General features: G+C 40.1%; 1 protein-coding gene across 9 annotated transcripts in view; it reads left to right on the top strand.

Annotated features, from left to right (window-relative positions):
* BICD1 (BICD cargo adaptor 1) overlaps positions 1-25,097 on the top strand; it is a 187,233-nt gene that overhangs the window by 112,635 nt on the left and 49,501 nt on the right. For all 9 annotated transcript variants that reach the window (XR_015706545.1, XM_087766209.1, XM_087766208.1 and 6 more), the window contains exon 3: positions 23,313-23,465. Coding sequence is in view for 8 of the 9 variants with exons in the window: in XM_087766209.1 (XP_087622335.1) it covers positions 23,313-23,465 (153 nt within the window). In the remaining variant the exon portion in view is untranslated. The remainder of the gene's footprint in view (positions 1-23,312; positions 23,466-25,097) is intronic.

The raw sequence follows: 25,097 nt of genomic DNA, 5'->3' as shown, positions 1-25,097 counted from the left end.
ACTTGATTGAAATGGCAAAATTCTGGCCAAGGAATTTTTCCCAAAGAGCTTCTCACAAGTGATGTTTCATGTGCAGCGACTATCTGCCCCTCTCAAATGAGGAACACAGAGAGCTCGAGACAGATACAAAAAACAGGGAAGAAAAAGTAAAGAAGAAGTAAAAAATCTAACCAATAGGTATAGACAGGTATTGGTTGTCAAGTAACTAGGAATATAGAAATATATAGAGAAAAAGGATGGTCTTGATTTGTAGTCCAAGACTTGAAACACAACGAGGAAGGAGGACTGAATCTGGAGACACCTTTGCAAGATGTCAGAAAAGAAGTTCCAATTCACAAATGCCTCTAAGCATGTTTTGAAGCAGAAGCATAAAAGGTGTCCAAGAAAGCCTATGGATAGGCTTATTCATGATACTATCAGACATGTCCATAGGCACTTTGTAGAACTGGTGCTCACCTTGTTTTGTCAGCAATTCTCATAAGCGTTTTACTGTGCAGTAAGTTGTTACGCAGGTAAGAAATAGCTGTAGAAGTAGATTTATGTGATTAGTATGTTTCTGACATTCATTTTATTGCCGATCTTTGAGTCATCATCAGAATATTTTTGTTTTGGAGGCTAGGAGGTACAGTTGTTTTTTTACACAGCTTTGTTTGCCCATGCTCTATAAATGTTAGTGATGATTTGAAGTCAGTCCCTTGACAGCTTTCATGTATTAGATTTTTACATTGTTTTATGCTTTTATCCTTCACAAACACTTTTAAAAGGTAGGTTATGAATTTTCCATTACCACTTTTCTTGCCCTCTAAAAGTTATGAATGACTCTTCCTCCTAACCTGACTACATAATTTCTTTTTACTGAATTTGTTATGAGATGGAGTTATATACCAGAGCCATAACTCTGTTTTAAAATTAATCACTCTATAGACTATAAATGAAATTGAACCTTAAATTGCTAATAGATTTAAAAAAAACCCTATTATGTTGTTAGTTCACTTGAAATTGTATTAGCAGCTTCAAGGGGAAGAAATAATGACTGTGCATGTTCTGAAGTTTAAAAAGTTTTAGAGGATTGGGAAGGAAAAGAGACAGCCTGTGTGGGTCTGGAAACCTAAAATAAGAAATTTACAACCCTGCTAGTGTTTCTGTTTAGGAAATCCTCCTCCTTTTAGCCTGTTATCAATAGTAATAAACTCTTCTTATATGGTTAGCTCTAACACAGGGCAGCTACACTGCCTGCCTCTTGCTGAATTCAGGCTGTGAATTGCCTGGGTGAGCTGAGGACTAGTTTGCAGGAATTCAATGAATATTATTACCTAGCTTCACACTGCAGCAATCAGAAAGGCAAGGTGAATCAACTACCAGCTCAGCTTCAGCAGCATCTATGTAGATTAATCATTCCTTTATACCCATTTACTTCGGGGAACCATATTTCCTTTTCAGACCCAATAAATGCATGTTATGATCTGAAACTCTGAAGTTCCCCTAACACAGTCTACATTTTTGTTCTTAGCTGAACTCAGAAATATCAGAGATATTGATTCTTTGCATAGTCAGAATAATCACTGCTACAGCCTCTCTAACTTTGTGCCTTGAGGCAGGAAGAGCCATGATCATCTATTTAAAGGCAGGATAGTTAGTTAGCAAAAATTTTGTTCTTTGACTAAAACTGGAAAGCTCCTTGCTTCCAAAGATAGCAAATTATTGGAGGTTTTTTTCAGCCCTGTTCTCACTTCATCAAAAATCATGGCAATGACTTAGAGTGGATTGGAGAGACAATCTTTCTTTCCATCAAGAACTAAATGCAGAATGGATTAGCATTGTGTTTTTCATATCATGTTTCACTGACCTTTTCCCTGGGGGGCTGTAAGCAAGCCCAGGACAATAAAATCAAAATAGGCTGGTTTCTTCTTTGTTACATGCCGCTACTTAAGGAAATTTAGCCTTGACTATTTCTTTCCTGCCCACCACGGCAGCAAAATTCTGGTATAAGGATCATACGTCTTACGATGTTTAAAATATCAAAGCTTGTCTTATTACTGAAACTTTAAAAACAGTTTTTGTTACATGTATTTAAACATTTTTGTTTAATAGTTTTGTATGCTGGACTTTATAAGAAATCTTCCCTCTTAGTTGTGCCTTGAAGTAGTGGAGACAGCCCTAAGCATCATTCCCATCTCAGGTCTGGAAGGTCAAGTTATTTTTAAAGCTAGTGCTGCAGCTGAAAAACAGTTCAGGCCCTATAATGGTGTCATTCAATGGTGTGGTAAAACGGGTTGTGAAAACAACAGCAAAGTAAAATAAACACATGTCACTTCCTCCACTGAAGCACATAACTCAGGGGCTTTTGGGGTGTGCAGCCATGTGCCTTCTCCTCGTCTGGCTTTCTGCTTTCCAGCTCTCATCTGTAATCCATTAGAAACCTTCGTTATTTCAGCATGATCGGGGTTAACTTCCAAATGTGATTTATCGCTGCCACCTCTCACGAATACACAGATGGAACCTGTGTTTTCAGCTAGGCTGTTCTCCAGTTAGGTTCAGATTTTTTTGTTGTTGCTGTAATTTTCACTTTGTGGTGTGGGGTTTTATTGCACAGACTTGATAGCCTATTACTGTTCAAACAAGGGTGGGAAAAATTATTTTGGTCTGAGAAAGGTTGTATATGAAGCAGACATTTTGCTTTCAGTTGTTTTGGGAAGAACTTTCATGTTCTTCAGAACATAGATCTTTTTTTATTATTATTTATTTAGTATTTTCCTAGAGTTTTCACTACTTTTCTTTTAGAAAATATCAGCAAGCACTGAAGCACTAATTTGGCCCTTCAACAAAGTGCACCTGTAATATGAAGTCTCTCTCCCTCCCACCTTTTCCCCCCATGCTGCAGCTTCTGCTGGTGTGTGTGGTGGTACCCTGTCCTTGCAGTTGGCCAGCTGAACAAGCAAGTCCATGCAGTACTGGTACCTTGCATTTTCACATACCTCGGAGTGAAAAGCTTCACTGGAAAATAAAAACGTCATTTATTTAAAGAAATTCTGTTATGTTATGCAGAAAAGATAAAGAATAGACAAATTCTTTTAATAACAGAGATAGTTTACCCAAGGTGAACATTTTTCTGCATTTATGTACTTCATTGTTTTCAAAAGAGGCCTCAGACTTCCTTTAAAACAAATTATTTATCCCATATTATTGTTGCATAGGCCAAGCCACATCCTACCTCTTCTCTTGAATCCAGCCATATTTAAGATGTAGTTGTACTGGCAGATTTAAAAGTGGTGATGGAGAAGTGTCTGGGTGTGTGCTGAGCTTCCTTGTGCATGGTTGGGCTTTCAGAGAGCACCGACTACAATAAATGTGGTCCTAGTGGATGTTTCCCATGGTGCCAGGGAGCTGGCTGGCAGCTAGCGACAGCACTCGGCGCTTATTTGAAGAGGATTTTTCTCCCAGAGGAGATGGATGGATTTCCTGTGGCTCCAGCGTGGCTTTTCTGGGAGCAGACAAGCAGGACAGCAGTTGAGTTATGAGGGGTCATGGATATGAAAGAGCAACCGAAGCACTAATAGAGCATCTTCCCTGATTACAATAATGAACATTAAGGGGTTGTATCTGGGCCTTGCACAAGTGCACTTGTCTCTGGGTTGATGGGTTGGTAGGCTTTTGCTTGTTTGCCAAGGTCACTGCTGTATAAGGTAAGTAGGATTGGTGTTTGTGTTTTAAGAAGAGCTAATAAGGAAAAAAACATCCAGCGTAGATACCACCAGTTTGGGTTTTTTTCAGCCAGGAAATGGCTCTTGCAGGTCTTACTCACTGTTATTTCTGAATAAAGGGAGAGCTGCAGATATGTCTTCTCTTGTGTATGCAAACATCGTTTCTGTATGTCACCTCCCAGGAGGACTGTATTCCTTTCTTACCCGTGCATTATTGACTTTCAGTATATTTTGTAGCCTTTTACATTTAATAATTTTGTGCCTTACTCAGGCCAGGCATATGCATTTTGACTATCCGCAGTGTAAAAGTAGTCTGAAGGCAAACTCAGGCATGTATTGCATCATCAACTAAGTTAAGAAATCCCTTATAAGATTCAGGGAGTACAGTGGTTATACCCTCCAGCACTGTCCCATCATAAAAAAGTCATCATCCCTCAGCTTTGTGCACTTGCCCTGATTCAAGGACATTAAACTGCACTTGGCACTGCTGAGACCACATCTCGAATACCGTCTTCAGTTTTGGGCCCCTCACTACAAGAAGGACATTGAGATGCTGGAGTGTGTCCAGAGAAGGGCAACGAAGCTGGTGAAGGGTCTAGAGCATAAGTCTTATGAGGAGCGGCTGAGGGAGCTGGGGTTGTTTAGTCTGCAGAAGAGGAGGCTGAGGGGAGACCTTGTTGCTCTCTACAACTACCTGAAAGGAGGTTGTAGCGAGGTGGGGGTCGGGCTGTTCTCCTGAATAACAGGTGATAGGAAAAGAGAAAACGGCCTCAAGCTGCACCAGGGGAAGTTTAGGTTGGATATTAGGAAAAACTTCTTCACCGAAAGGGTAGTCAGGCACTGGCACAGGCTGCCCAGGGAAGTGGTTGAGTCCCCATCCCTGGAGGTATTTAGAAGACGGGTAGATGTGGTGCTTAGGGACATGGTTTAGTGGTGGACTTGGCAGTGCTAGGTTAACGGTTGGACTCGATGATCTTAAAGGTCTTTTCCAACCTAACCGATTCTATGATTCTATAAACCTCAGAGTTACTGTGAAAAAAAAAATATGCAAGATTCGTGTTGGAATAACATTCTGCAACACAGAGAACATTTCCACCTCTCTTATTCTGCAAGAGTTACCCTGGGAGGCTTTTTGTCTGTAAAGTACAGACAGCTGGCTACAAGAAGCATCTTACTTGGTGCCAGATCAGACTTTAGAAGCTCTGTTCCAGTCTGTGGCCTAATTTAACTTGCTCTTTTCAATTGCTTGTGTGATGGACAAGTTTCTGAGACCTTAAGTGCTGTGCTCTTTCCTGTCCCCATCCCTCCCCCCCCCTCCCCCCGGAACTGGTCTCATCTAGATATCAAGAGGCATCAAAGACCTGTTTGTCTGCATAGTATGTTTATAGACCTTGGCCATAGTTAATCGCTAATGCATCACCATTGACCTCAGCTGAACTATGTCAAATATATATTTGCCTCATTGTCTGCAAATTGCTACTAAAAATTGCTAAATATTGCTGTTTAAGAATTTGCATACTGGCATGCAAAGTCAAAGAAAAATAACCCTAGACAAACCCTAAACAGGCTCCATGCTGCTCTCTTCCATTCAGTGCAACTGAGCTAGTTTTCTTGGCCTCAGTGTGCAACACTGTACTTAAAAACTCATTTGTGAGCTCTAGCTGTTAATGAAAATAGTGAGAAAAACAATTCTTTTTCTCAAAAGGCTCTGCTGTGCTCTGTAGGCAGGGAAGTACTCCAGTAACTCCTGTAATTAAGACCTTGCTCCTTTGCTTTGGACTATATGGCAGGATGGGATTAATAAGCAGGAAGAAGGAAGCTTTGTTTCTCGCTATGACCAAGGATTTTTTTCCCCTGTGTGCCTCATACAATTGTATAAATTCAAAAGTGCCCAAACCCAACCATAGTTTGCCTTCTGTGTGTAAGGGATTGAATCCCTATAAATGCTGTCATGCATGTTTTGGCTGGGCACGCTAATTGTGCTGTAAACCAGCCTCCTTTATGGGCAAGATAAAGTTATATGTGCAGTTCAAGATAATCTTATTCAAAAAAACCCCTGCCTACAAAGAAACAAAATAACCCGAGGCAGCTACCAGCAGACTGCACGTAGTTCATGTACATTCTGAATAAACGTTCTCTATCAAATAAGTGGTCTTTAAAAAAGAAAGCCCACAAATTAGCAGAAATGGGGTATCTATGTGATTTCCTTTTAGAACTACTAACAGTATAATGCTGATGTCTAGACAGTCCATAATCTTCCATTCCAGGGGAAAAAAAGGGAAATTTTCTCCCTCATCCTCAGAAATTGTATTTCATAGGTGAGTCATTTTCTAATGTTATGGAAATGATAAAGATCATCTGGACAAGCGAGGACTAGTGATTCCTGTTGCTTCCTCAGTGGTGCTGCCATCTGTTCAGCTCCCTGCCTACTTGGTGAGATAATTTAACCAGTCTGTTCTTATAGCACACATTAATCTTATTCATATGGGAGATAAAATACTTTGGAAATAAATGCTGTTTGCAATAAGACTTTTTTTTTTTTTTTTTTTAAAACCAAGACATGTTTTACAAATTTTCTACCTCTTTATATAAACGCATGTATCGTTTTACCTGGTAATCAAATTTTTGCACTGTGTTTTAACTGTGCTCTAGGTTCTTAAGGTGTATAATTTCTACAAATTTCCTATAATTAGATGAGTTTTTTCCCCTAATGAGGAAGTTGAGGCACAGAGGCTGAGATCCCAGTTTTTAATAACTGGTTGCCCTCTTGCATTTGTTGGTTCCTCTGACACTTTGTGGTCTATGTGAGATGACAGGGGAAGTTTGTGTTGTGTGCTAAAGCTCAGAAATTCCTGGGATTCTCGTATCCACAACACTAACTGAAATTTTCCCTACCCAAGGTTCAAATATTGTAATTTTTTTTCCAGTGCTCTTGATATTCAAGAGCTTTTAACAGTGCTAGTATGAATCTATTGGGTTCTTCTTTATATCCTGCAAAAGAAGACCCAGACTCTGTCATGTAGCAGCTGTCTTTCACATCTATTTTGTGTGCTTAAACACAGAAAATACTAGCAACATTCTGCATTTTTCCTGATGGAGTATTTAAAGAACCTACCATCCTTTTTGGTTTGCTATTAAATTATAGGGTATTATGACTGGCTTTCTCTTTAAAGAAAGGTTTTTCACTTTCAGAAATCCCTTCCTCTGCATCAACTCTTCTCTCCCATTTCCTAGTTACTCCTAAAGCTGTGTACTGGTGCTAAATCCAAGTTTCTAATTGAGATTCTAAGCAGGAAAAATTGCATCATTGGCTTTTGTTCTCCCATGAAAACCCATGTTAATGGAGACTGCCTTATATAAAGCAGTCCCCTTTCACCTTTGAAAACAAAGAAGAGTTCCTGTCTGAAACAAGTACTACGGCATTTCAGTGTTTTCAAAGAGGTGTACTGAGCTTTATCCAGAGCCTTGACTGTCCTCGTTATCAGTGCAATGCACAACCAGCACCAGGTTTCGTGGGGTGAAATACATGGTACGCTCAGAAGGAGCTCCATTTCCAAGCCATTTCTGAGGGCTGGGAGATGGGGAGCCTTTGGTCTTTGCTCAGAGCCTGGCAGAGAGATGGTGCTCAACCTCAAGGCCACTGCAAGAAAATAGCTGTCCTACAGGCTGGTGTATGCTTTGTGATCTGCTCCTGTCTTACCTATCCCTTCCAGTCCCACACTTACCAGAAACATGGGATCCTATTCCAAGCTCACCAAACTGATAGTGTTTTAAAGTTTCCTATCCAGATTCTCCCCATGATTACCCTGGATTTGATTCAGACTTAGGATTTCTGTAGAAGAGAAAGGTGCTGATGCTCAGGCTTGTGGCATGGGGTATGTCTTACCACAGCCTGTTACACTGAAGTAAAATGTGTGAAGATAATTCTGTAGTAGGAAAAAACCCTAAGATTCAGGTGCGATTAGTCACGCTCTGACTAACCTTAACTGCTACCCTTAATTTCAGGCAAACATTCAGAGTCTTGTCAAACATAAAAGAAAGAAAAGATTTTTTTTTTCCAAGTATTAGTTGATAAGTGTTAAAATCGACATGCTAACATGTTACATTGGTAACACCTGATGAGACTGAACTCAGCCAAGTAACATGCAAGGATATTGTGACTGACTTTCTCCATTCTATGCTTTTAATACGGGCTAATTAACACACGCTAGCTAATATATGTTAAAATATACATTTTCATCTAGGGGGATCTGGACTGTGGAGACAAAAATTCATGTCCACGGTGGTTCCCCAGTCTCTCCTTGCAAACTGAGAGCCAAGAATGTCACAACTATTTTACTGACAGTTGGGGTTTTTTTTCCAAAATGATGATTTGGTTTTGTTTTGTTGGCTTTGTTTTGTTTTTCTCAATTAGTTTTTTTCCCATGAATATAAGAATATGGTCTTAAAATGAAGGGGGAACTTGTGAGAAAATTTTGATTAAAAAAAAAAAAGGACTTTGCCAGAAAGTAGCCTCAGGTTCATAAAGCTTCAGGGGAAAAAAGAGACGAGCCTGCCCCTCTGTCCATGAGACAGAGAGCACAGTGGCTTAGACTGCTGTTGTTGGTTTCTGTTTCTGTTTTTTCTCATTGCGGTATGATACTTAATTCTTTTTAGCAAACAAACAACTTGAAATATTTGTTATCACAGGGTACTAATGCACTTTGTTGATGAAGTTTAGCAAATGAGCAACCTGCAAGATTAGCAATCTTTTAGTCTTTTTTTGCCACTTTGAATTTAGTTATTATACATCACATTTGTGTGTCTTTCATTAAGCCCTGTTTAACTCAAATGGCAGATATTTGCGAGAAATTAGTATTTGTTGCAAGTTCAGGACATTCGTGCCTCTTGTTGGAGAAAAAGGGAATAGAAAGTAAGGGTTGGAGGGGCAGAAGAAAAAAAACATCTTGGCAGTCTTCAGTGGGGAGAAAAAGGACCACAAATGGTAGAGGAGAGAAAAAAATCTCTGGGAAGTCTGAATTGCTGGTGTTATTCGGCAGGGCAGGGTGTTTTTATTGCTGAGTTTAGAACAAGCCAGGGCAGGAGAAGCTTTCAGTACAATGTTTACATTTGAGGAAAATGATTGGAAAAGATTCACTGGGCTTTCTTTGAGTCACTCAAACACTTCTCCAAGTGAATGAGAAGAAAGAAAATGAAAGTCTGTTTAGAACAGGAGTGTTTACTTTTGCTTGAAATCCGTCTCCTCAGGTAGGAAACTGGCATGCCTACTCTTACGCGTGTAGTTTAGTGAGTAAAGCAGTTTCTAAATAAAACACCAACTTGGTCAGGGTCAAACAGCAGTCCATAAGAACAGTGCTAAAGCAGCTCCAGTCCCTTAATGAGACTGACTGAGGAAAATCTTTAGGCTTTACACTACATTTATTTATAAGAGCAAGCAAAAAAAGACCTTGTTAGAAAAAACAGTTGTGATACCATAGTGAGCCAGGCTAAAAACAAAGAGTACATCTGAATTCTGGCTAGATGCTCCTGAAACTCAACTAACATGATCTCTGAGGGGCTCAGGAGTGTGGGGGAAAAACATTTAGGATTCAGAGGCTGATGTCTTATTCATCCTTTTGTAGCTATGCGAGAGCTGTCTCCAAAAGCTTCCCATTTAGTGATAGCTGGAAAGGTCCACAGGGAAAGCGATGGTTCCTACTTTCTCTGGACCAAGGCCAGAAATGGATTTTTAACTTTAACTTGAGGCTTTGAATTACACCTAGAAAAGAATGCATACTTTAGGGAAAACCCAGGGATTTTGACTTAGTACCTCCCACACAATTAACGTCTCTGATTCGTAATGGCGATGTTCTTTTCCTAAAGCAGCTGAGCTCTCTCTCTTCCCTGTGCTTGCTGCAGCTACACCACACCTGCAGCAGACACCAAACTACTGCAAAGTAATGCCTGCCATCCTCTGGGACACCAAAATGGGTAGCACTTTAGTTTCATATACTGGGCTCACATACTGGGGCAGTTTGGCCACTCAATCATAAGGAGCCTCCATCAGTGGAGGCAAGATAAGGGCAAAGAACAGACAGATGCGGCTTCAGGGTTGATTTTGCCTGCTCACAGTTGCAGTCTTTCACAAGAGGTACTTGCACTCTGTACAAGTTGAAAAAAAATTACCTGTGCCGCAGAAACTTCCATGCAATCAAAGGTGAAAAGTAGAGGCTATTAAACAAGCGTGCAGTCTCTGACGGGGTGTGCATTGCCAAAAGTTGTGGTTACACCAGAAGTTTTGTTTGGGGGATTTTTCCCATTCTGGCATTGTATTTGGCAATGTCCTACATTACACTGCATAAAGAGCATGGTGCAAGTATGTAGATGAAATGCATATCCCATGTCCCAGATATATATATTTGTATGTAGACACACGAGATCATGAAGATGCAAAGTCGATTCTCTGGTTGAGATGCCGGGTGAACGAAACCTCAGTATAATAATTAAGAGCCCAAGGAATTGTTAGCAGTCTGGGTCATCTTCCCTATAGACACTGGTAGCAGTATTTCAAAGATGAAAAACCTGCGAGTGGTCCACAAGTGTGTAGGTATGTGACATGGAATATATTGATCAATTAATGAAGGGGCGTTCATAAATCTCATCTAATTCCTGTTGCTTGTCTGAATTCTGACTTAGTTCAAGTGTGATGTTGTTTTTCCTCCCTGAGGACGGCTGTTGTCGTACTAGATTGATTATTCTGCTGCACTTTTTTGCAGTGTATAGCTGAATTCATTTGTGCTGTATCAAGCCATTGGGCATACAACAGAATAAGAACTGAAAAACTTGCATTTAAATAGTTATTTGCTGAAACTGTTATTGGATTTCATTAGTAATGATGTTACACCAAGGTCTTGGTTGAGTACTTTAAAAACTTAGGAAATTTAAGAACACTGTAATGAGCTTGGAACCATCCTCTAATGTTTTATTATATTCTATATTAAAAATCAGTCAGAAAAAAACAAAGGGAGCATGAACTATCAATCAGCAGTGACCTGCTGAAATGTTAGAAAGCAGAGGGAGCAATTAAGGCTTTGGACTGTAATCCTTCACTGCCGCAGAAGTTTCTTATCAGTATCTGGAGATTTACCGTCCAGCACCCCAACGTGATACATGGGTGCCCTTGCACCTCAGGAGGATCGCTGTCGAGGACTTGGATGGGGAGACTGTAATGGTGCCAGCATCTGCCCTGGGTGCCTGAGCCTGCCAGGGCCAGGCAGGGTGGCCAGTCTGGCACCCCCATTTCGCCCAGCTGTCACTGGCAGGCTTGAAGGCTTGAGCGAAGGCTGAGTTCAGAATTTGGAAACACTTATATTAAGATAGATAAGGCTTAGGTGAACATGTCTTTGGAAAAAATGTTTTCCCCTCTACTTGTCATGTGGGCATGTTTTTCCGGATTTCCGTAAATCAGGGAAAAGAGTAGTTCTTCGTTTGTCAAGGTCCTTGAGCACAACTTCAGCAAGGACAAAGAAACTGCCTCACTCTCTTGCTGAACTTGGGACTTTGCAGCCCAGCTCCAAGAGCTGCCGAGTCTCTTTGCTCACGTGTGCTTCAACAATCACCAAGATCGCTCAGTATTTGCCATAAGATACTGTCCTCCTCATGCCATAGGTGTTTATAGAAAATTATCAGTGCTTTAGTGAATATTATCCTTAGGTAAATAAAGGGCTGTTTTAAGTTTTTGTGGGTTTTCCCAGTTCAGTTCTTTTAACCATCTCTTAATAATTCAATAATCCGTTTCAGCAGAAGGCTCCTGTTATCAGGCCAACACCCATTATGAGCCAGGTAGAAGTCCAGTGGAAACAAATGGTGAAAGGAAAACAGCAGTGGTTTTAAAGGGGAATACAAGAGAATAGAAAAAAAATAGATTTAAGCATCATTTTAATATCCAAAGTCGAACAATCCTATAACTTGACTGATATTTTACTCCCTGAGTAAATATGGCATTTTATGGCTTTTTTTTTTTCCTGTTTTGATGCATTGCAGGCAGTGAATAATATTCAGTGTTTATTCAATTTCCAAAAGAATAATTTAATTCTAAGGCTGTGCTGCCATGAGCAACATGCTTCAGTAACTCTCCCAGAGATTATGGCATTAATAGTCAGCCCTCGCACTGTGTTCTTATGGCATGTATTACATTTGTATTTCTGTCCTGCGTGCTGATCAAAGAGAATCTTGTTTGCTCAGCCTTTTAAGGACAAGATAGAAAACTGTCAATGTAAAAATTACTAATGTTGACTGTTATATATATGTAAAGTAAATCTGTGAAATACACAGTCTGTACTAAAATAAACAAAGGAAAGGGCAGATTATAAAAGACAAGATCATGTTTAAAAACAATTTATATTGAACAGCCAAGAGTACAACAGTATTACAGAGACACTTTCTGAGTATAGGTATTTTCACTGTCCGTATCAATAAATTCAAGTAACCTTTAGTGCAGTTTACTTTATCAGACCTTCTACATAGGCATTTGTATTTATGAATCACTATGTGTATTGTAATGAATAAAAATTATGGGTAAAATTCAGTCCTAAAGGATGTAGTTTACAGACAGATGAGGTACTTATCGTTGGCTATATTTGCCATCTAAGTCACTCAAATATATTACCTAAAATAAAAATGCTAAGTCTTTGAGAAAGAAAGACAGTCATCAAGCCATTTTCATCTTTTTAATATTAATCAACTCCTGTTTATGAATTGATGTTTCTGCTCCCGCCACAGAAGAATAAGTGGGGGTGGGTGGGTGTTCTGCACACAAGGTCAAATAAGCTGCAGAATGCTGCCGTGCTTCTTTTTGCAGCAGATGGGTAATGTTACATGGATTTTAATTACTGAAATTACTCCTGACTTTGAGGAAATACCCTCTCCTAATAATGACAGAATTGGCCATATGATAACATTTGAATTTTGTGGCACAGATGTGTTTATTTAAAGATGTCATGTCTCTGTCCTTCTAAAGAAGAAGGAGAATTACTGAAGTTTAACTTTCTTGTTGTTCCTTTCTTAGCAACCTGCTATATACCGTAGTGATATTTTTCAAGGGGAACTTGAAATAGTCTGTTGTCATTGGGAGGGAGGGGTGGGCTTTTAAAACACCTCTGCAACTGGCAATCTGTAACAATAATTTTGACAAGGAAAGCTCTGCTGTGAGCATGGGCTTACAGAGCTGCTCTGATGTTGAGCTCTCACAGCTCCTCTGCAGCAGAATAGAGAATGTCCCAGCAGATGACTACTTGAAATAGATTTTCACCTGTGAATAGTTTCTTTGTATCCTTTAGCTATTTATTCACGTCACTTTGTAAAAAGTATAATGGTTTCTTCTCTGTTTCTTTCAATATATTTTTCCTTTCCCAATTCACTGTGAGTAAGCGGGTACAAGAAGGAATATAGAGTGTTAATTGGGGTGTCCTATTCTTTTTCCCCTGACATCTAGTTACTCTTGCTGTCATCACCCATCTCCTTGCATTTCTGCTGTTTTTCATGCAAGGACATCTAAGGAGTTTGCTCTGTGGCAGGAGCTATCGGGGATCCTCACTTCTCACGTGCTCTTCTGTTTGTAAAGCAGAGACATGGCTGAAAATAGGTGTGGGGGTAAATGGAAGACTCCTGCAGAGAGGAAGAGATGCATGTGTTTTCCTGCCTTTTGTGGGTAGGAGAAGAAATACTGTTTTCCTCTTGCAGCGTGAAAGACTCCCCACGTTCAGCTTAGACATTCAAAAAGAGGTTTCTGACAAAGGCAAAAGTGAAGGCAGGAAACAAGTTTCTGGGAAAGGTGATGGTATCTGGTATTAGAAGTGTTTAAGAAGAGATAAGACACATACCAGGAATGACATAGATGTAGTTGCTCCTATCCTGGGAAAGATGAATGGACTAGATGCTGCCTGGGGGCCCATTTGAGATCCATTTTTCTATGATTTTTATGATCTTTTGGGAGCTGAGGATCAGGATTAATTACATGTCTGATTAATTTGAACTCAGCCCCCTACTAATTTAGCTGCACTGTCCCAGGGACCAGATTTATTAGTACTGCTGCCCAGCCCTGGGTCTGTGTGTCGACATGCTCTCAGCTTCCTGAGCTCTGACGCGGCGCTGCAGCACGGTCCTCCCACAGCAGGAGAAGGCAGAAGCACTTGCGCACAGCCATCGATATTGCAACGTCTAGCTGGTGTTTACAAGACCAAGGATTGGCTCGGCATGCAAATAGACAAAAGCAGAGCTTGGATAGTATTGTAATGCAGTGCAGGATGGCGAGGCTAAGCTGAGAGCCCTGGCCCAGCACGTGCATCCCTCAACAGTGCAGCTTGATTACGGGTGTAAGGAATATAAGGAAAGTAGGGTTGAGCTAGCAGCAAGCTGTAATTAAAATAGTCATGAGTCCTAAGGAGGGGAGGCAGCTGCCATGGGGAATAGAAAGCTTACAAGGAGCATAGCTCCGTGCCTGGAATATGGGAGAATGGAGTCACTGCCCAGCATGCTTGGAGACGGGTTTCCGCAGGGAGCTCTGAAACCATCCTGACATGAAAAGTTAAAGTAAGACAGCAGAAAGCAATGCAAAAGCAAGTAGTCAATAAACAGGGACATATTTTTCCATATCAGCCAAGCCTAATGGGTGCTAAAACAGTCAAGCTCACTCCTTTTATTTCGGTTCTCTGGTGTCTTTTCTCTTTCCTCCTTTCCATCCTCAGGAATTCACTTTACTGCTCCCTGTGCCTCAACGTTTCAGTGCACACAGTGAAATCCTAGTCCTGCTGGAAGCTATATATATTTTACAGTTTACATCGATGGGGCTGGGTTTCCACCTCTGGAACTTCGAGTAGATCATACAGTTGTTGCTGAGCAGCAAGCATAACCAAAATAGAAATGGCATGTCTTCCTATTCCCTACCTCCTGCTAGCACCAGTGTCTGTGTGTCCACCCTGTCAGCAGTGTCAGGGAGTATAAATACCATTAAAACTAACTTGTTGTTTGTTTGTTTGTTTTCTGGGGTGACTTGCTGCCCCTGATCTGGCTGATGATGTGAAAGCTAGCGCTGGCCCAAGGGAGGGTCAGGACCTGGGAGCAGCAGCTGTGATACTGCTGAGCTTAAACTGATCACAGACCCACACCCTGTTAGCACAACTTCTCTTTTGTTGGTTAGTCAACATTTTCCTCCCTTCTAGAAGGAAATTTGGCACTTTGCACCTGACAGATGGCCTCTCAAAGAGATATGTATAACTGGCAGATGCCTCTCCCAAGTGATCAGTTAGGCTTTAAAACCAGCTCTTCTTGATGAGCTTGAAAAGGCCTCTGTGGATCCTCCATCAAAAAGCCTGCCTTTAGGCATTGTCATGTAGAATTACTGCTGTTGGCTTCTTAAATAGTGGATAGAAAGGGGCAACCTTCATAGGAAAGGTTGTAATTGGGGAAAAAAAAAAAAAAATTACCATTCAGTCCAAAATGTCTCAGACTGTATTCTTCCCCCGCTCTTTTTTTTTTCCTGAGCTAGTCTGGCAAGAGCAATTTGGGTTTAGTATCTTTATAATAGTACCCTGTCAGCCATGGGATAATCGGTGATGTAGAGTGGGCAACAGCCCCACTTCAGAGAGCGCAGTCTTGAGTGTTTGTTACTCAGGTACTGTTCAGTGTAGTGGGAATAATGAGGATGCGGCAAAATAATTCAGCTGAAGTGTGACGTTAAGAGGTAGTGCCCTGTCCACCCCTGGCTGCATGCTTCCGCCCCGCACTCTTCACCCCAACCAGAGTGTGGGGGTCCCAGGGGAGCCCATCCTGCTCCCACAGCAATGGGATTGGGCGGATGGCAGCACACGGCATGGCAGGAGCTGGTGAAGGGTCTAGAGCACAAGTCTTCCGAGGAGCGGCTGAGGAAACTGGTTTGTTTAGCCTGGAGAAAAGGACGCTCAGGGGAGACCTTGTCGCTCTCTACAACTACCTGAAAGGAGGTTGTAGCAAGGTGGGGGTCAGTCTCTTCTCCCAGGTAACAAGCGATTGGACAAAAGGAAATGGCCTCAAGTCACGCCAGGGGAAGTTCAGGTTAGATGTTAGGAAAAATTGCTTCACTGAAAGGGTTGTCAAGCACTGGCACGGGCTGCCCAGGGAAGTGGTTGAGTCCCCATCCCTGGAGGTATTTAGAAGACGGGTAGATGTGGTGCTTAGGGACGTGGTTTAGTGGCGGACTTGGCAGTGCTAGGTTAACGGTTGGACTCGATGATCTTAAAGGTCTTTTCCAATCTAAATTATTCTATGATCCTATAAGTGGGAGTGGGACTGGCCTTTGGGCTGTTGCTGGCCCCTGGGTGGACCTGGTTTTGTCCATTGATACCTGGAGAAATTTGAAGGCCAGTATAGGCCTGAATGGACTGTGGGAAGACTCTTTGTGGAGAGTGCTGCATTTGCAAGATGTTATCAGCCTGCTCTAAGGCATGGATGTGTCATCATCTTTCTTTTAGCCAGTCAGTGTGGTATTTAGAACTAAATCCTCCCACTTCTTAGAAATGTTTAATACCATTAGAGCTGCACGAGAGAGATGAGTAGCACCGTTTTAAGTTTAAATAAAATGGCCTCCACGATGTCCTTCTCATGGCAAAACTTTTTCCAGCCAATTGATATTTTGCTGTTTGCAATGATTGTATGTTAACGTATGACATCATTCTGCAGATATGCAGAAGGATCATATTAAATGAACTGTGCTATAATCTTGGAGTCTGAATTTCCTCTTATGCTGTTTTAGTACAGTTTAGTTAGGTAAAGTTTCTCTTCCTTTGAAGGAATTATTTAGGAATGTTACAGCAGTGTTTGTTACAGGGTGCTAATATTAATTAAAATGAATTAAAATTAATTATAAATAATATATTAATATATAATTGATGTATAATTAATGCATCAACACTAATGCATTAATTGATATAAATGCAGTCAAATCAAACCATTATTTTTCAGATAAATATGTATGATTAGAGATTTGTAGTTTATATCAATTTATAAAGAAGTCATTATAATATTATATGACCATGACAGCAGGAGAATTAAAAACCTAAACAACCAGAACATTCCTTAGTTCTGTCTTTTGATAGATATATTTATATATGAAAGTCAATAAAATAGGTATTTTATAGGGATTTATACGTAGCAGGATTTACAATGTTAAATATTATGGGTTTCAAACTCTGTGATAACTACATAAATGGGCCATTTAATTGCCCTTGATAGAAATTCAACTTATTTCATTAGATTTAGCAATTCCAATCAAATGCATTGAGCATTTTAGATGATGAAATTATTAGATGTATTGTAAATGCTTTATTTAAGAGCCATTGCTGGTGAAGGAACTTGAAACATACATTATCTTGATCTGGCTTCTATTCAGTATGCTATAGCTAACAAATATATGGCTTTTTTCATCCTTGTCTTTGACAGTGGTGTCATTCTGTAAGTAAATCCATGGAAGGGAAAGATTATAGGTACTTATGTTATTCTACAGATGTATTTTTAAAAATATCTTGTGCACAATAGCATGTCTCCTTTTTTTCTGGTTTTGAGACAATGAATGATACATCAAAAGCTAAGGAATGTCAGAATCGTATGTAATTTCAAAAGTTAGTGGTTTCTGGTTTTGGACAATAGGAGCCGTGTTTGTGCTCTTAAAGTAGTATGCCAATACAGCTGGTTAGATCAGATACACTATCATGAACTCTAATAATGCCACCTGAATGAAACTTTTTGAAGGATGAGATCAGATAATTCAGATTAAAAAGGAGGATGCAGACTTTTAACAATGAGGAAAAAGAATCTTTGAAATAATTTATTTTAGGATATAGAGGTACCTGTATATTGAAAGGGAAGCACAAATGGTTCTGCAAGAGATGCTCTGTCCCTGCGTAGCTAGGCGTCTACATCTATGAATCAGGAGGATCGGGCTGCAAATTCTGCAAAAGGGTCAGACCAGGTCACACTAGGTCATCCACAAAACCCCATTATGGTTTTAAATATATCTGAAAGCATGGAAAACGTCATTCTTTCAGTTCAAGGTGAGTATTGCTGTGTATGAGAGAGGGAAACTTTAAGGCTAGTCCAGAGAACCTTTTTTGGGTACTTAAAACAGTTGATGTTAAGTAAAAGAAAATGGTCCTTGCTTTTCTATTACCCCTTTTGTCCTCTCTTCTCTTAACTTCCCTTATGCCTTCAGAATGAAAAAACAGGACCTGCCGGGGCAAGCTGGGTATCTCTGCAGACCAGCCAGTGCTCCCTGGCCGTCTCCTCCCTGGCTTGGCAAGTCTCTTTCTGGGTCTTTTCCTTGTATTATTTTCCTCTTTGGGTTCTTCCATTAGTAGAAAGGAAGAAGGATGGCTTTCCAGTGGTGTCTTGGTGTCCTGCTACATCGTGCTGGTGAGAAGAATTCTCTTTCTGATGCAGAATTAGATTTCCCATTGTTTACAGAAAACAAATAATGTACCTATATTTCACATTAGAGGCTTCTAAAGAGGAGATATAATTGGGCTTTGAAGTTTCTAAGGGTATATCTGTATATTCTAAAAGTGATGAATCAAAGATACTTTAGGGTTTGGTTATTTTTTCCTCATTAATTTCTGATAAATTTATTTATATTTGCATGTTACCAAGTAGATAAAAACAATATATTTAAAAAGAAGCCAAAATCATTTATAAGTGGAGGTAATTTTATGATGGAATGATCCCAAAGGAAGTCCCAAACCTGGTTTTGGCCAAAGTTGTGCTGGTAGTGCTTCCCCATGTGGAGTTAGCATGTTTGTAATTAAATTTGAACCCCAGTTAAATTCTGTTTTCTATGATATGCTTATTATTGTTCTTCATAGAAAATACACCTTTTATTTTCCTCTTCAGAGTAAAGTAAACATGGCATACAAATTTACAGTGAGACTTGTCAACAAACACATGAGATCATGGATATTAGTCTGAGCATAAACTTTCTATTACATTCAATTTACTGCTAGTGCAATAAAACTGTCATCAGATCGAATGGGATTTTATACTGCATCAGCTATAATACAATGCTGTTAAATTGGAAGTATATAAATTTTCCATTGTTCTCTTACTCATGGGTTATGAAAATGAGAAAGTTACGCACAGCATCATGCTATGGCTTGAATATTCGAACAGATAAGTAGTGATTTAGTCAGGGCAGTTTGGGGCATATAATTAATTTCTGATTACAAGGCTGTTTTGCAGTGTGAACAATATTACATTTTACTGCAGTAAGGACCTGAAATCTTTTCATGAAAATTCATATGAAAAAAATGTAGGGAAAAAGCTCAAACACTAGTTCCCCAATTTTGTTTGGGACAAAAAAACAGAAATAAAAAAAGTGCTTTATGTATTCCAGGATAGGGAAGAACCAAAAATAGTTAATGGAACTGCATTCACTTTAAAAAGGAGGCTTCAAAACACCACCGATTTCCAAGAAGTGCAGTTTATGGGTCTACAGTTCAGGAAATCAAGAGACACCAGAGCTCACTTCTCATCTTGGAGATGAGAATACCCAGCTTCAGGTGCTGCCCCTTGCCCAGTTTGCTTTCCTTAGGTATATTGATAGGACACAAGGCCGTAACCAGCACCTTCCTTGGGCAACATCGCAGGTGTTCTGACAATAACATGACTGTTGGGGGAATCATATATTTTTTCATAGTCCTTTTTCATTGTTTTCAAAATTTGACATTTCCATTCTTACATTTTAAAGTACCTTCTTTCTTGCAATTATTTGTTATTGCACTATGTACCACAATGTGTCTACACACACAATTAATACAATGTGCTCTGTACGCAGTGTAGGGAATACACCATTTTAAAAGTCTGTGCTGAATCAAAAATGAATAATATATTCATATATATTGCATTTGATTTTGGTAAGAAGTATAAAAGTCTATTATTTAATATTTATATTCCACTGATGCTCAGAGACCTATCAGGATTGAAGTGATTGTTGTATGATACAGAAATGGTCCTTGCCCTTGTAAAACCTAGAGATGTCTTTCACTTTTCATATATGGAAAGTCTGAAAATGCATCTAAATACTAGTGGATAGGTGACCTGATCAGACTTTATCTCGACTGAGCCTTCTGCTCTTCATTTCTCATGGTCTGTTCTGTTTTGTGTAGGTTCATTAGACATGCATTGAGCTATGTGACTGACATCTTCCACAATTAGTGCTCACGTATAATTAGATGCAATGCTGACAAGGACTCTGTTGTTTTCTATAGTTTCACAGAAAGGCCTTTTCCTTCTTTTTTGGCACCGATCCATTAATACCATCGCACCATGTTCAGCTAGTGGCTGGGTTTGAAAGTAATTTACAGCCATTAAAACATTGCTCCTGTGTCATTAGCTCCACCACTTGGATTAATTTGGTTTTTACAGATACAGTAGTCCATAGGGGAATCCTTTCTGGAAATGTAAGAAGTCCTGAGGCAGTGCCCTAGTAAAAGCATCTGGCTCAATTGCTCTGTCTGCAAGTTTAGTGTCCAATGCTTGATTACTAGTAAAGTTTAATTACGAATTATTTTACTAATAATTTGGGTTACATTGTCCTCTAGTGGCTCATATAGATAACTGCCCTGTTGACAGACTCCTTTTGCCTTGTATTTTTAAATCCTCTCATACTCTTTTCATACAAGTGCAAGTCACCTCAGAAGAGGACTGATGCAATGGCCAAATAAAAAGCTTACATCTTACTGCCGCTGTATCAGCACAGCAGGATCTGTCCTCTATAACTGCATATTGTCTGCTTAAGAAATACATATTTAAAATAGTTCAAAATAATAATAGAGAGTTGTGAGAAAGATACTGCATTTAATCAGAGCATTTGATGGAAACAAATATACCCTTCTTACTGACAGTAACAAAGAATAAACTCAGCATGAATTTTTTTAATAGGTTGAAGACTAGTTCTCTTCCACAAAATGCATAGAGATCTCATATGAAGGAAAACAGAATCACCCTCCAGCACGTCCTGTGGCTACTCACTTGTAAACCTTGATAACGGCAGGCTTTTGCCCTGTAACCTGGCAGCACTGCCTTTCATAGGAAGCAGTGAAAGCACTGGAGCACTTTGCAGCTGGATGTTTGCCAGCATAATGCAGATGTTTGCAAATAGGAGGAGAGATCTGGGAGCATGGAGAATAATGCCAGGGTACTTGCAGTGACAAAACACGTGTTGTATATTACTTTGAAAAGGTGATACCACGTTCTCTAATGTGCTGAGTTTGTTTTGCCCCTGTGGCAGAGCAGCAGGATTGCTGCCAGCGGAGGCCTTGGCCCTGGTCACGGGAAGCACGGCAGGCAGCGCTGCAGCAGGCACGGCACACAGGATGCTCTGACTTCGACCAAGTGCCACGAGTAATGAGGAGTAGAGGTTGCTCTGCAGAGATAGTTTCTGCATGTGTAAAAGGAGAAGTGCTATAAATCCTTCTGTTTATACCTCCAAGATTATGTAGGAGAAGGAGCAGTTACAAGTGGCGAAGGAATGTGATTTCTGTCTTCTTTAAGAAATGGTGGTGCACTCCAACAAGATGATAGCTCGCATTTTCTTTTGCTGTTTGCAGTAATAGGAAAGACAGAGGAGTACTCTGACCTTACAGAGTTAACATCAGAGGCCTTTTCAAAGTAGCGTGCCTTGTACTCTGTCTAAGAAATAATATATATGGATTCAGTAAAAATTGTTTGCTCAGGTCCTCCATCTCTGGTCACCTTGTTTCTTCCTCCCTTTTTGGAGAGGCCTTACTTTCAACCAGCAGTGTGACTGTGTGCGTTGGATGGATGTCAGCCGGTTGCTGTTCATTCCCTGGGCTGATCATCCTCCAAACCCTGGGAGAGTTGCAGAGTAGCTTGATTATACTTGACACAGTGGCATCGTGCATTTGGTGCTGTCCACATACTGCCTCAGACTCGCACGTATACCCACACCTAGCAAGCATCAATAACCGCCACCGCTGAGAATGAGCTGACACAAACAAAATGTATAAAGGCAGCCCTGAGGTATAAAATGCTTTCACCTCATGAAATCACCTGCAGTGCCATTCTTACAGTTCACTCAGAGGTTTATTAGGCAGTGATGGATGCAGGAATATTTCCAGGGAGTTACTTTTATCTGGTGCTCTGTGGCTCTTCTGCCACTGGCAATCTTTTAAACCAAAGGCGTGCCTTCAGTTAAGAAATCATGTAGGAGCTTTATTCTTCTTAATTAGCTGTCAGGAGGGGGAAGGTGATGGTTTTTATTTTTCTTTAACAAAAAGGCCTCATTTTAAAAAGTGCTTTTGTAACACTTGCATCAACATATTTTTTTTCATGCTTTGCAATGTTATTTTCCAGGGGTTTATAATTGTTTATTTAATCTAAGTGCTAAGAAAAGTTCTGTTTATCCTTGATTCAGAATATAGGGTTTTATCCTTTACATACCAGAGGGTGAGTTGTACAGATTGATCTATTCAGAGCTTGCTGACTACAATTTCTGCTGTAATGATTTTTTAAGCATTTGACTTTTCCAAGTAGCTATCAGGCCAGTGGTTGCCCTCCCTCTACACGGGAATCTTTTACAGAAACCCATGACTGCTTCCCAGGTGTGCTCTTTCTGACACCCCAGCAGTGAGGGGGCTCTGCCCCATCATTAAGGTAGCAGTAGTGCTTCCAGCTGCTGCGCAATACTCAGGTTCCTCCTGCTGGCAGGGAGAGGATGTGACCGATTATGCCTATTCCTATTAATCAGGAAAATGCAGACTTCTCTTCAAAGTAGAGGGGAAGGTTGCGCCTACCAACCGTGTCGGTCACTGTTCTCTTCCAGCTACGTGTTAATTCCGTCTTCCTGTAGTGCATTTTACATCAGGGTTATGTCAGCAGAGTCTTTCCAGAATAACCTGTCCCTTGATGTCAGAGCTGGAATCCAATGGAAACAAATTTTGGTGAAGCTGATCCCTTGTGACCTCTGTCATAAGGCTGTCTGGGAACTGCAGATGCTAATGGAAAAAATAAAGTGGTGACCTTGTGTGTTCTCAGACTCACAGGGTGTAATCCTGCTCAGCACAGCAATGCATTTGTCAGGTTTTTTGATGAGCGCTTTACCTGCCGGGCAGGTCCCCCTGCCTAACTGTGTGCCTCTCCAATGCCTGCAGATACTAACATGTGAGTACACCTTGCTCAGCAACAGATGTCTTCACAGAGCAGATGCCATTACTCATTGCTTTTCTGTATGAATGTAGAAAGCACCCTTTGGTGGAAAACAGGTGGTAATTTTCTTTAAATCCAACCGTATTGTAGAGCAATAAAAATAATGAGATGATAAAGCCTTGCCAGGTTTTCCATTTCAATAAGCACCTAAGCTTGAAATTGTTTTAATCGAGCTTCCTTATCAGATGTTCTTATTTCTGCATTGCCAGCGACCACCTGAAATTACTGCTTGGTCTCATATTAAAAGGTTATACTGTTTTGATTTGCACTCTTAAATCATTTCTATTTGAGGATCAAGTTTTTGCTTGGCCTTTTCTAAAGGCAGTGTTCATCATTAAAGCGGCTGTACGTGAATGGTAACGTACTTGCATTTTCTCTCTTCAGAATAATGAAATGGTGGAACTACAGAGGATACGAATGAAAGATGAAATTCGAGAGTACAAGTTTCGAGAGGCGAGACTCTTACAGGACTACACTGAGCTTGAAGAAGAAAACATCACTTTACAGAAACTGGTGTCCACACTGAAACAGAATCAAGTAAGCATTGAAAGATCCAAGGCACTATGCTGAAAAATGACACCATTTTCTCTAATTTCCATAATGTGGTCCTGCAGAGCACTTTGCTAGAAGTTTCTTTGTATGTTTTTTTCAGTTGGGTTTTTGCTAAACACTTATTCTGAAAGAGTGTTATTGGCCATTTTTGACGTATGGGGAGGCTCTTACCTCAGTTTTAGGAAAATCCTGGTGCAATATTTCATTGTAGAACTTTGTAATAGCAGAGGAATTATTAAAACAGATAGAATTGCATCTTTTCGCTTCCTGCTTTTCCCCACCTCCCTCCCTGCACGCTGAACTCGGTGCCCAGCAGCAGAGTTTCTCGGTTGGTTTCCTACACATCCTTCCCTCTTCCGAAGTGGAGAAAAGAGGAGATAATGTTCTCCCTGTTCTCCTTTTTTTTTTTTTTCCTGCTCCTTGCATTTTCCTGCACTGGTGTTGCTTTCTTCTCAGCCATGCTAACCCACAAGCTTCAAAAATAGTACATTTAAATTGAATAAAAGAGATTTGTTCTCATGTCAGAAGAGTTAACTTGCCGTGATTAATATTTAAGTATCCAAGTTGGACGATGTAACACTTTCTGCCTTTTAGACTCTGTCCAGACCAGCATAACATGGCACTACATAACACGATTTCCTTAACTGCTAGCAGATGGTAAGAGCACTGCGTTGCAGCCCCTGGTTTATGTCCTAACCTACTGCCTGGTTCAGTTAGGGCATTTATCAAATAGCCAAGACTGTCACAGTCACTAATGGCAGCCTGGTAACATAGCTGCCCTATTCCTGCAGGAATATGCAGTACTATTTCAGCTATCTTTTCCTGCTATTTTACCACTCTAGCACAAATGCAATTGAAACATTTAAAACAAAGGAGCTGTGCTGCAGGGAATCCTCAGGTAATAGAAGTGGGTACGATGTTTCCTTACTTATGAAGATACCCAGACTTTCATGCTCCTGAAACTGAATTTATAGCAGATCATCTTTGTGTCACAGTTATTTACTGAGCCAGCAAATTCCCCCTTTGAGGCACAGATTTTTTCCTCACCAATCTCATAGGAGGCATTTTCACACTACCAGGAAATTAAAGACCCCTTTATGGACTGTCCTGGTTTCCCCCAGAAGAAAATCTGTTTGCAAGAATTTATATTTGTCATAATATTTCATTCTTAATGAAACCAAATGCTATCAGTCTATGGAGAGAAAAAGCATTGCCACATTTTGAATGGCTTTAAAAATCAGTCATTTTGCATCACATATCCATGCACTTGTGATTCCTAAAATAGCTTTGAGCTACAAGATAAAATCTTAAGAGCATTTTATACTTTAATACTTTAATTTACAAAACCATATGTTACAAGTCTTAGTGCTAAACTGTCTTTATCTGCGTTGGAGTTTTTTATAGCTTTTGTAAGCAAGAATCCATGAGATGGTAACCATATAGATAATACAGACCTCTGGTTTTCATATGGATTTAAAATTTTAAAAGGTTTTTTCTTCCATGTCCTTAAGTTATAAACATAGCTACTTGATGGGATTTAATAATTTTTCAGACAGACCTCTCTCTTCAGTCAGAAAAGATAACAAGTTCCTAAATGTAGATCTCAAAATATCATGG

The sequence above is a fragment of the Nipponia nippon genome, unplaced genomic scaffold (assembly GCF_047370975.1).
Source record: "Nipponia nippon isolate SJK-2023a ecotype South Korea unplaced genomic scaffold, ASM4737097v1 scaffold_3, whole genome shotgun sequence".
NCBI lineage: Eukaryota > Metazoa > Chordata > Aves > Pelecaniformes > Threskiornithidae > Nipponia > Nipponia nippon.
This window is presented reverse-complemented; position numbering and strand designations above follow the sequence as displayed.